Genomic DNA, 13,080 nt, shown 5'->3' on the forward strand with positions numbered 1-13,080 from the left:
TTGACTCGCTGCGCTCGTCAACCATCGGAAGACAGTTACAAACACAGTTGACTCGCTGCGCTCGTCAACTGTGTTTGTCGATGTCTGTGTGTGTGCGTGTGTGTTGTTGAGTGTCGGTGTGTGTGTGTGTGAGTGTGTTGGATGCCGAGGGTTGACGAGCTGCGCTCGTCAACTTTGTCGAGGGTTGACGAGCTGCGCTCGTCAACTTTGTCGAGAGTTGACGAGCTGCGCTCGTCAACTTGTCGTCTTCTGCGTTGCAAAAGCAATAGCCCCTTACGCCTAGTATAGGCGCTCGGGCCTAATAATAAAAATTTAAAAAGTGAGCTATGGGCAAACAATGTGTTCATGTGTTCCACAGAATAAAATAACCTCGTCCAGACAGAAAGTGACCAACATCCCGCTGGACTCTGAAGGGATGCCAGCAGCAGGGGGGGGGGGGGGGAATGAAGAAAGAGTCCTTTTGAAATCAGAACTTTATCCAGCAAGGAATGAAAATAAAATTTCAGGATCTTAAAGTCTGACAGGGAACGATCTGTTTCGCTTGACAATACATGAAAAGGGTCCTGTTGGGGAGCTTTAAAGGGATTCCTACCCACAAGTTAGGCTCGCTTCCAGCAACCATCTTCAAGAGGAAGTAAGTGGAATAGATTAAAGTGGATTAATGCAGCAGGGAAGAAGAAAGAAAAACAGGAAGCGGAGAAAAATGGGAGAAATGGTCCTAAAATCAATAATGCAACATCATTCTGAACATATATTGAAATGTGCTGACGTGCAATTATAATGACAGAATTCGTTCATTTCTTTCTACAACCACCTGCATCATCATTCAAGTCCGACATCTGGAAACCTGATGAATCCATGAAACCGTTTACAGTTAATAAAATATTTATTATAGCAGTTGGATGGAAGGAACTATTGATGTTCATATTAAATCTGGATCCTGTGTCCGAATGTGAAAGTAGTAAACGTCTTTAGGATCCAACCATGATCGAAAACCTACAAGAAAACAATCACATACCAGACAGGACAACAACAACAACAACACACAAACAAATACTGACATCAAGCAGACTGTAGCACTCCAGTGTGAAAGCTACAAACAAAAACAAGCTGGTGGCTAATGCTAAATATTGGAGGCTAAATATGGATTGGTGGCAATCAAACAGTGAAGATCATTAAATTCTAGCGGATAAAAAAACAAAACACGACTTTTTTAGACTGAAAGTGTTCTTTTTGTCACACTTTGTACATCCCCCGCCCTGCGGTGCTTAAAACCTCGTCTCTAGTGAAGCGTTCAGAGTCTGATCGATCCGTTCTGTCAGAAGTCAAATGAGGTGAAAGCCAAAGAAAACGTGCCCTATAATAAATGTGTCCTCTTCAGTAAAAGAAGGGCGAGGCCTAAATGGGAAGACAGCGGGATTTATGGAAAACGTGGTCCTGATTTCAGTAAACTGCTGCTGTCACCTAAATCTCCGCTCTCCGTTTGATCTGCGGCTGAGCCTCTATCTACCAATACCTGCTGGGATTCACGGGGAATGCTGCCAAATATCTGGAGCGCCGTGGTGAACCCACGCGGCTGTGGAGACATGCGTCTCTGCTAAACGACAGAATTCAATTACAAGCCAAAAAATAAACAGTGTTTCCAAACATCGTCGAGTTTTGAATTGAAACTGACGCCGCTGTTTAAAGTAGGACCTCAGGGTGGCAGCAGCATCGTCCTGTTTGTTTGGTTCTTTCACGCCGTGGTAAACAACAGCGCCTCCAAACGTCTCTGGGCGAGGGTGAGGAGTTTGTGCTCGGTGCGATTTCGGAGCGTGGTCTGATGTGGCAGACATCAAAGTGAAGATCTGGCTGTGAGGGCAGTGTATCTGACCCGCCCCCCGCCGGGGTGTCTGTCTGTCTGTCTCTAGATTCTCCAGATCCCAGCTCTCTCATCGTTCTGCATTCAACGGCATGTTTCTCTGGACTTCGCTGGTACTCCGGCACAATTATCCCACAGAAAATCTCCGCCGTTTGGCGTGAAAACGGACTGGATCTGCGCCCGTGGAGCCTTCTGGGATCCGCTGCTAAAGAGGGCGCCTGCTATCATGCTCTTAAAACCCCTAAAGGTTCAACCGTCCCCCTGCAGATCTGAACAGTCTCTGTAACTGTTTAATGGAGAGCTGCACCACTGAGACCTGCTGCTTTCATACATGTTTGAGTAAATTGCACACACTGCAGCGTTCCTCTTTATGGCCTCCCAGGCTTTAAGCTGGATATGAGGAGGCGCTGCTCGCCGATCTGAATGTTTAGTTTCAATAATAATGTTGGTGAACCCAGAAAGCCTCCGAACAGCCCGAGACCCGCTTCACGCCGATTATTCCTGAATGTCTCGTCTTTCGATTTGATGGACGAAAGATAAAACGCCTTCCCGAACATGAGCAACCCTCGTGCTCATAAACGCCTTAATGACAAGAAGCAAACCATTTCTTGTAACAGTCATAAAAGCCTGATTAATGAAACATTAAGCAGCCACACAAACACAATGAAACCGCTAACTATTGCACCACCACTGCAACAACTGCAAATTGTCTCAAGACAACGTGCAAAACGACAAAAATAATGATGCTGGGCTACGGGAGAGAACTGACATGGTCACTCCCCCCCCCCCCCCACACACACACACGCTGAATGAGGTCTGGTGTAATTAGTCTTGACATGTTAATGACTCGTCTTTGACTCGGTGATTGAGGCTGAACATTGACTTTTGGTCTTGGTTGAAGAATGAAGGATTGCCTCTTTCTCTGTCCCCCCCCCTCCCCCCGCCTCCTACCCCCCACCCCCCGATGATGGACTTATGGGAACGTTAGACCCTCTCCAGACTCCTTTCTGTACAAAGCAGTCTGACCACAGTGCGGAATCTCATTAGAAAAGGCTTTATGCTGGGGCTGCAGGGAGACCTGACAAAACTCCTGTGAGTGTGTATGTGTGTGTAAGTGCCTTGTGTGTGTGTTCTTCATATTAGGCAAATATTTCTGCACAAATGTACACGTTTATGTGCTTGTGTTTAGATGATGTGGTGCATTAATATTGAATTTACGAGACTTTATTCCAGTGGCCACAACAAGTTAGTGTGTTTAAGTGTGTGCACATTTGTGTTTTGGCATGTGCTCTTAGTGTGTGTGTGTGTGTGTGTAATCTCCATGAGGAAAAGGAATTTCTCACCGGCCGGCCGCGAGCAGGCTGAGATCTGAAACATTTCATCTTTATAAGCAAACATTTGGATTGTTTTCCCAGGGGAACGTTTTAAGATCTTTATAGTCCATAGGAGGGGAAAGTGTGTGTGTTGTGAGGTGTCTCGGAACATGGACAATAAAAACTCCTCACGTCTTTCAGGAAAAACCGACAGAAATAATAAATGAGACGTTTCCATTGGGTTACAGAAACGTCGGATGTTTTACGAGTGTCAGTATCAGAATTAAGGAACTATGAATAATGTTCTATCCCGAAACCAAAGTCGGGTTTTCCCCTACAGGAGGAAATACTAATGCAGAACTCAGGAGTGACTACGATAACATGCATGACCAAATCGAGTTCAGGCCAAGGACCGAAATAACCCCGCGCCTGCTGCTCGTTCCTGCCTGGCGGTAATAAGCCTGTCCCTGGAAGACGGAGAGTCGGACGCAAAGATTTCATGTCTTTAAAAGGAGAATAACAAACTCGCCCTCATGTTTTCCAGCAATTAAAACGGCAAAGGAAAGGAGCGCAATCATGCCAGACCTGTGGGCTGCATGTTTGCTCGGACTGGAAAGCGTGACTCAGCTGCACCTACGGTTGAAGTTGAAACGAGGCGTGGAGGCCATGTTTCAGATCTGCTGCGTGTGGGATGAAACGTCCATCATCGGCCATACGTATGCAATAATAATAAAATAAAAAAAAACTACTGATGTGCAACAGGTGGATCCACAAATGGATTTTACTCGCGTGGTCAAAATGCACCAGATGTTTCAGATGGTCTGACTGCGGCCAAGGCTGCGGGGGCGCTAATCGACCACTCCATTTCAATGCGGCTTGTAAAAACGGGTTATAAAATGTGTAAATTGAGCTCGAACCTCACATCGGAACAGCCAGAAAGCTATCAATCAGCCCAGGCGCCATCTGCAGGCCCACTTATGGTCCAATCACTGGCTATTAGATGTGTTCGATGGGTGCTTTACAAAAAGGCATCGGTACCGACGGCTGGCCGGAACGTAACTGAAAACATCCCAACCCTCAGCAGAGACTAGAGGATCGATGGCCTCCGCCAAGTTAAAGTGCTAAGAGAATATGAGGCCGTAATAGGGCGCGTTTCTTTTGATGTCCTTGATCTGGGATATGTCATAGACACACACACACGTAAAAAACCGTATCAACTGTTCTAAAAATGGCTCCTCTACTAAAGAGCCACTTGAGATTAAGTGATTTATACAGTCAACATGCATGAAAACACAACAAGGATCAACGTTGCCTCAAACTAAGCTCATATGAAACCTCTGCTTTAAGCAGCTCTGACTTTAAAGTCAACCACAGAGCAGATCTGTGTGCTGGTGTGGACACACACACACACACAACGCTAAACAGAGGACTGTGTGGGATTGTTCAGCTTTGGGGTGGGGGGGGGGGATTCTCTCCACTGATGGGCAGTCGTGTTACTGAACATCACTGCATTTTGGGTTTGTATAATTCACTGATTTGCAAACCGTTCCTTATTTAAACTCCCACCAGAAACACCACTTACTGCAACTTGTCAACAATATTCACTCTCGTTTATCTGTTTTTAGTCTCCAACATAGTCTGAGATAAACATGTGGGTATTTCTAAATATTGCACAATGTCAGCAGATTCCATCGCGGTGCTGAGCAAAATGATTTAACTTTTTTTTTTTATAAGAATGCATTTTCATAGAAAATGTGTTTTTAATTATGAAACTCCTGCAAGAATGTTCTACATCGTTTTATCTGCTACCTAAGCGAATACGTTTGGATAAAACCTCTCAACTTTTTGCTTCTGACATTAAAATGAATGGACAGACAAAAGAAAAGCTGCAGCCTCAGACAAAAAAACCTGCATCTATAGCTTTTTTTTTTGAAAAGTCAACAAAAATTCAACTGCAACGAAGGAGGAGGTGGCTTTCCTGTTATAATGTCTCAAAAATGTTCTCTCGTGGATAAGGAACTCAAAGCTCCTTTGCACAAGATCTCAAACTTGCACAGTGAACGCACCATCCAGGGAAATGTGACCTTATCAGCAGTGGCTTAAATCTCTGCACGATCACTCCTACGCAGAAAACAATGAAAAAGAATGGCTCCTCTATTCTGAAGCTACGCAGAAACTTTCAGACGAACTCCGGGGACGATCCTTGTTTTGATTCCTCAGGAAGCAGAAAGGAAATACTTATAGAGATGCATGAAGTGGATCCTGGCCAGTCAGTGCAGTGCCTCTTCTTCCTCTCCTCTGTCTCTGTGCATACCTATTTTAGAACTAATGATCCAAATTTCCCATCGTCGGCTCAGCAAAGAAACACACACCTGGCATCTCATGTCAATAATGAGCTGAGACTCGTCACAGGCCGTGAGGCTGCCCCGTCCCACCCGGGGCGATAAACTAAACCTCCGGTTCTCCCATTGGCATTTATCCGGGTTAGCCCACAGTCTTTCTGGGAAGTCAAGTCTTCCAATGTTACATCATGCATGCATTATCATGCACACACATACACACACACAGACAGAGTCGAAATCCTTCCCAGCATTCACCTCTCGATGATAACAGCATCAGCTCTGGGGCTTAGTTAGGGACCATCAAAGGATTTGAACGTGGGAGCTTCTCTGCAGAGCTATGTTATATCTGCCGGTCAGCTTGGTGGCGATAATGCACTGATATTCCAGCTTTAGACATCCTGGCGGAACGGGGCAGGACACATCTGGCTGCTTCATCCTCGGCTTTATCGGTCTCTGGTTCCGTTTATCACCCTCCTCCTCCCTCGCTTGCCCAACAAAAAAGATTTAGAATTGGCTGAGCTTCCCGCAGCAAATCTGATATTGTGCTCGTCATGTCATGGACGCAGATGTTTTCAGCTCAAGCTGTGGTTCCGCGACGCTGCTAGCAATGGAATATGGATTTGTTTGAATGCACGGGAGATGCTGGCAGAGCAGGGCGGGAGGGCCAGGGAGGTAGTTGAGACAAAACAACAAAGTCAAATGTGGATCGCGGAGTTGAATCTGCGCTCCCGTCGGAAAGCTGGCAGCCGGCGACGGCGTGTTTTGAGTCATGTGAATGTGTGGCGAAGGGGCCTCCCCTGCTGTTCTACTGGAGCCACTTAGCTTTTGGATGGACGGCATTTAATGAAGACAGGACAAATGAAAAGTCCGGTTTGATTGCTTTTCTAAAACAGCCTCATCTAAAAGCCTTAAATAACCAAATACCTCTGAGGCAACGGCCACGTCCAGTTTGTCGTGTGTGTGTGTGTGTGTGTGTGGCGGGGGGGGGGATTACATAGAGTGCTTGATTCCTCCAGGAGCGACCGGTTCGAGGCCAGGAGGTCCTGAAACGTCACTGCCCCGACTCTATCTGCCTTAATTATTCTGCCCTTGAACCTTTTTCATTCCGTCAGCCTCTCTTTGTCCTCTTACTCTAATAACAGACTTGACTTTTAACGGGACGCCGAAGACAAAAAAAAAAAACCCACATACACAAACACACACACACACACACTGGGGCGATTTGGCCGCGGGGCTGCCGTGGCATCGCGCCAGGGTTTTCCCCCAAATGAGCCGAGAGGAGACGGAACAGCAACGGTGTGAGCTGTGAAGATGCTGGAACCTATTACACCGTGTCACAGGGTGAGTGATATAAAATAACAACGGCTACATCTCATTTCCAAAGGCTCAAATTTCCACATTTTCTCCTGCCCCGTGCCAATCACCGAGACACGCGGTGCTTGAGAGGCAGAAGAGGTTTGGACATCAGAAAAAGCACAAGTTAGTCGAAATGCGCTACCTCCTCCGTCACATACACACCAGTGACTGGTTCCTGAGCTCGGCGGGCTTCACATCGAGATTAAATACAGAACTGTTGCTCTCCTTCAAACAGCAGCGAGGTTGAGCATGAAGTCCAGAAACATCTCCAGTGAAAGTAAAAAAAAAACATTTTTTTTTTAATGCAAAGCCTGCAGGAACGCACGCCGGACGGTCTGTGCAGCAGAAATGCATCATAAACTAGAGCGCAGACCTCCACCAAGCAGCTCAATCCCCTCGTAACTGGATTAGCGCCGTCCACATGGCGATCTGGATCATCATCAAAAGGTTCTAAATTGTTTTTGCTATCTTTATACACCAACCATGAAAAGTAAAAGTGAATCAGAGTTGTGTGTTGATAACTGATTTTTTAATCCATAAATTGACTTTTCAATGTTAAAATGTTATATATTTTCCTGAACTCATTCTGGATCAGATCCAGAAGACATTTTGCATGATAGTGAATATCGGACCCCTTTATGACTGTGACTTTTGGTCAGAGAATCAAATGCATATTTTAAGATATGATTAAAAAAAAAGGCTCCATTATAAATGAAAGGGAAACAAAAATATATATATTTTTTTTATCCCGATGCTCCAGAATGTAATAGGCTCCAATTAGACCAAGACCCATCTTCAGATTTTCATTCATCAAGATGCATCCAACAAGCAAGCGCCCTGTACAACATACACTCCTTGCCGGAGGTAATAATTAACCATTCAGTTTACTCTGCCTTTTATTTTCCCCATTGTGCTCACCGTTCCACAGGTGGTGATGGTTTTTTTTGATAATAAAAATTCCTCTGCAGGCAGAAGCTTGGCAGGCCTGCAGTGGAATCTGCGGCCCGGTGGAACCAGCCACCTTTATCTGCTTGACACGGCTGTCTGAACGCTGGGACGCAAACAGCTTCACATGGGGGGGGGGGGGGGGGGCAAGTTTAAACCTGCCACACGTGAAGCCGAGTTATCATCCGGATCGAGGTAACAGTTCCACACCCCTCCTGCCCTTCCATCCTACCTGCCAGGCAGAGTCCGAAGATGGTGAGTATAACCAGGATGTAGAGGGAGACGATGGCGTACTTGATGGCCGACAGGGAGTTCAGCTGACCGCAGCACTGATCCTGCTTCCTGCGGCGCTTAGCAGAGCCTGACAGAGACAAAAGAATCCAATACCAAAGAATCAAATGCAGGCGGAAACACTTTGCAGATGCAGAACGATGGGCTTTCTTATGGATAGGATTGGGCTTTTTTGAATAAAGATGGTTTTCATTAAGGTTTGTTTGGTCTTCTGCCTTCGACAAACCAGAGCCACATCCCTCAGAATGCTTGTTAACAAGTTGACGGGAAATTGTGTAATGAAATAGGGCTGTTAACATGGAGCGTAAACACAACAAGGGTCAGTAACCTATTAAGCCATAAAAGGTCAGAGAGGAGAGAAACAACAACGTGGCCTCGGCTGGATTTCATCTCCTGCCAGAAAGATGGGAGAGTATTTAAAAAAGCTAAAGTCACTTCAGGTCTGATTAGAACTAACAACATTCAATCAACTGTTCATTTAAGGAAACCTGGATCCTGGACAGGATCACCACACACACACACACACACACACACACACACACACACACACACACACACACACGGACACAAGTGTGGATTCAGATGAACCATGACAAACCGTCATGGTGCTTGACACGCAGGCACACACATTTCCCTCCCATGATGTACAACACACACTTCTCCGGCGTAAGACAAACACAGCTGGTTCAAACATGCATGCGTGTGCGTGCGTGCGTGTGTGTGTGTGTGTCACGTGGACGGAATGTAAAGAAACAGATTGCTCTCGCAGCGGGCCCCCGCCTCCAGTTAAACTCGCTGAATTTTGAAACACAGTTCAAATAGAATCAACCAAAGAAACGCACGTCATGCAAACAACATAAAAAAATCAGATGGGGAAATGAAAGCGCCGCACCAGAGCTCAGCGGGGAAACAACCACACAGTTCTCTGTCTACAGGCTCATATCAATGGTAAATCACATTCAGGCTCGTTAGCTCTGTCCCTTTATACCTGTCTCAATGCTAAACTAGGCTAATCACCTAATCCCAGGCATGAAAGTGAATCTCTTGACTCACCGAAAGAGCTTATTTGTCCAAGTTTGGAATATTCCTTTAATCATTGGATAATGTTTGACTAATTACAGCAGAGCCTACCTGATGGATTTTAGTAGGAGGGTTTTTTTTGCATTCTGGATTGGTTCCAAACTTCCTGTTTATAATGTGTAATGGGGCTATCTCTATAGATAACTAATAGATTCGGGAAAGGCCGGTCCAATCCACTATCTTTAAAAATAAAAAGGACTTGCCCTTAAACTTCCAGATCAAGCACACGTGTCACACCGAAAACGGTGTGTGAACAGAAAGCAAGAAATGAATATAATACACTGAATTTACATGAACATATCCTGCTCAAATGAATCTTGCTGTTTAGCCACCCGGCGCATGATGGCGCCTCTTGATAGCTCCGCGCTAACTGTACGCTCAGTTTCACTCATCCTTGATTCTACTTCGTGGGGAAAAAAAACAACAACAACATGTTTTATTTTACCCACAATGCAGTGCTGTTCACACACAATGCCCAGTGCTGTTGCATTCAGGCAAACAATGGCTGGATCACACATCCCTCTATAATTAAACGAGGTGTGAAAATGTCCCCGGATTCGAAAAGTTGGACGACGACATCTCCTCTGATGTGTGAGGTCATCGTCCACCCTCCTCTTCAAAATGTCAACAAACTCTCCAGTTAATGCTCACTTAAGACTTTCCCACCAAGCTCTCACAGCTCTGTGTGGAAACCTGAGAACAGCACAAGGTCAGCTGTGTATTTGCTGCAGCTGTACCTGCACACACACACACACACACACACACACACACACAACATGGACATTACTGGCTGTTTCAGCTGACCATAGGGAGAGGAGATGTGAATTCCGAGAAGCAACGGCGTTCCCTTTCGTCGTGAGAGTGTTGCTGTGCTGGATTAGCTCAGCTTTGGTTATTAGTCAAAGCGTCTCTGTGTAATTGTAGACACAGCTCAGCGTGGTTCGCATCAGGCCCGCCCTGGTCATTGAGTAAACCACAGCGGCTCCAACCACGCAGACTCGGCTCCAGCTGGAGATCCGTTTAAAACAGTCAAGTTGCCTTCAGGGGAAATCTGTATATCAGGTGAAAGTGGGTGATGAATAAAAAAAAAAAGAAAGAAAAAGAGAGCTGTCTTCCCCACCTTCATCACACAGGTGGAGTTTGGACAGGTTGTGTCCGTCGTAGGCCTCCTCGTACATGGAGCCGTTCTCTCGCTCTTCATATGTGCTCAGGTACATGGCCTTGCTCTCCATCGTCTCCTGACTGAAGAGGAAAGAAGCACAAGTTAAAGCTGAATGAAACATCACCAAGTCACACGATGACAGGCTGAAGAAAAAAAACCCCGTCCTCACACAGGTGGAGGAAAACGTCCCTGTAGGGTTGGAGCCCACTTGGGATTAAGATCCCTGCAAGCCAGTGTGAACTTATTCAATGGAAACGCATTCATTCCTTAATAAACCATTTAAATCCCATTTGGGAATCACCGCTTCCAGGAACCGGAGACCGCGGACCGCAGATCTCGGGCGGCCGTCACTGACACGTTTGATCTGCTCCTACGGATCGTGTGCATTTCATCACACGTATATACATGCGTGTAATGTGTGTTTATTTATGTTGCTGCCCTCTAGTGCTGCGAAGCAGACACACACACACACACACTCGTGGGTAGGTCCAAGCTAAGCAAAGAGAAGGAAGTATTTGCGGTGTGAGCTTTGAATTTAATATCATTTGTTTCTTCTGGAAACAGTTTGACTCTTTTTGGAATTTTGCCCCGTTTCATCTATTTTTTATTCATTTTTTTTATATCCAGTGAAAAGACATTGAACAAATCTGCATAACTTTGTGCAGAACATGAAACACGGGATAAGAACGAAATACCAGCCCAGTTACGGTTCTTATTTAGATGTTCTGTTTCTCATCAACATCAGCCAAAATGGAAGTGGCTGCTCCACAAATATCATGCTGATGGCCTCAAAGTGACGCCACCCGTTCTGTTTGGGTGGCAGCAGAATGCCACTCCAGTAGACACATCCTCCAGCCCTTCAAGGGCAGATCCTGTGACCTTCCACAGGTAGTATGACATGGGTTTGCCCTCGAAAATGCCATTGTCTTAATCCAAATGAATACTACTACTACTACTACTGTACTTTCGGCTTGTCCCGTGAGGGGTCACCTCAGCAAACTAACCTTCTCCACTTCACCCTGTCCTTTGCATCGTCCTCCCCAACACCAGCCACCCTCATGTCCTCCCTCACTACGTCCATGTTCTCTTCTCCTGGGTCGACCTCTCGCCCTGTTCCCTGGCAGTTCCATCCTCAGCATCCTTCTACCGGTATAGTCCCTGTCTCTACTCTGGACGTGTCCAAACCATTGGATTCTGGTCTCTCTGACCTTGTCTCCAAAACATCTCACCTTCACTGTCCCTCTTATTGTCTCATTTCTAATCCTATCCAACCTGGTCACCCCTCAGCATCTTCATCTCTGCCTCCTGTCTGTTCCTCAGAACCCCTCTCTCTAAGCCGTCCATCCTGGCTGGCCTCACCACTGTCTTGCAGACACCAGACTATATTTACTCCTCGCTGAGGTTTTGCAGTTTCCCACACTGTGCATATATGGCCATGACATAAATGAAATGGAAGGGGGGAACAGGACAAGCGCATAAGACTCAGGACAGAGAGGGCGGAGTCACACATCTCTTGACCTCGATGTCTCAGAGGGGTCGAATCAAAGCTGACCCAGCGAAAAGTTGATGTGGTTAAACTCCCCAAAAACGTCCCAGCTGCGTGTTTGACAAAGTCCTTAAAAAGCGCTCAGTCTGGACTTTCTCATTACGGAGGGACGGAGGGGTCAGGTTGGCATTTAGAGCGGAACCATGCAGGAACTATTTGGGCTGCTAGGAGACCCCATCGGCGCTCCGTGTTAGTGTTCGAGAGCATGAAGTGAGTTATCTTCTAATTACACAGAGTTTGGTGGGATTTAATAGGTTATCACATTCTCAGTTGGCCTGTGGTATCAAGTGCCAACAGAGGATGGTGGGAAAGCAAAGACCCCCCCCCCCCCCCCCCCCTCCTATCTCTGCAACAATAGATGGATCACTGACTTTTGAGCGAGGAAACCTCATTTCAGACTGCAAACCTGCAACAGGTGAACTCTGACGTAAACGGTTTGCAGGAGAGCCGTGCCAAAAACGGGGACAAGCCGTTCTTTAATTTTACGACTTCCTCTCTTCATGCATCCAGATTTAAGTCACCAAAAGACGCTTCTACCGAGCAGCATCAGGTGTTCATCACGGCGCCAAAAAGCTGAGGGAGATTACATCTGGAGAGACTCAGACTCTTATGGGAAACAGATTTTCACTTTCCTCATCCTTCACATTACTGGGGGGGGGGGGGGGGGGGCTTTCCCTCTCATAGCTCCATCCAATCGCCACAAACAAGTCGAAGCGCAGCCTGACGACAAGCCAGGAAGAAGCACAGCTGCACCAGCGGTGGCCTGTTTTCACTTCTCTGTGAACACTTGAAGAACCGTATATCATGTTATTTTTTGTCCACCGGTATGTTGTGGATGTCCGCAGTAAAAGGTGAGCTTTTGTTTTTTCGCGTGTGCAATGCAGGCCAATGGGGGCCACGGAGGCGAGGACAGCAACGTCTCCAAATCGAGGAGTCCCGACATCCGAAGTGAGCAGCTGCAACAGATGCGGAGCTCGAAAAGCCAAAGATGCCAAAGAGGCGGTCAGAGTACCACAAGCTGTTACCCAAGCTAAGATAATGCACACACTCCCAAGTTATAACTGAGGAAGACCTCACTTCCCTTTACCATTTTTTCCTCTTTGACCTTTGAATCAGTCAAAGAGACATCTGTAAGGTCACCGGGAACCTCAGCCAGACACCAGACAAAGGGGTTTTAACCTCTG

General features: G+C 46.4%; 1 protein-coding gene across 1 annotated transcript in view; it reads right to left on the reverse strand.

Moving 5' to 3' along the window:
• scara5 (scavenger receptor class A, member 5 (putative)) overlaps window positions 1–10,426 on the reverse strand; it is a 28,523-nt gene extending 18,097 nt beyond the window's left edge. Inside the window, exons 1-2 of the mRNA XM_068753788.1 lie at window positions 10,309–10,426; window positions 8,050–8,178 (exon numbers count right to left, since the gene is read on the reverse strand). Coding sequence (XP_068609889.1) covers window positions 8,050–8,178; window positions 10,309–10,420 — 241 coding nt within the window. The 5' untranslated portion in view covers window positions 10,421–10,426. The remainder of the gene's footprint in view (window positions 1–8,049; window positions 8,179–10,308) is intronic.
• Between the last annotated feature and the right edge of the window lie 2,654 nt (window positions 10,427–13,080).

Source organism: Brachionichthys hirsutus, chromosome 20 (assembly GCF_040956055.1).
Source record: "Brachionichthys hirsutus isolate HB-005 chromosome 20, CSIRO-AGI_Bhir_v1, whole genome shotgun sequence".
NCBI classification, from domain to species: domain Eukaryota; kingdom Metazoa; phylum Chordata; class Actinopteri; order Lophiiformes; family Brachionichthyidae; genus Brachionichthys; species Brachionichthys hirsutus.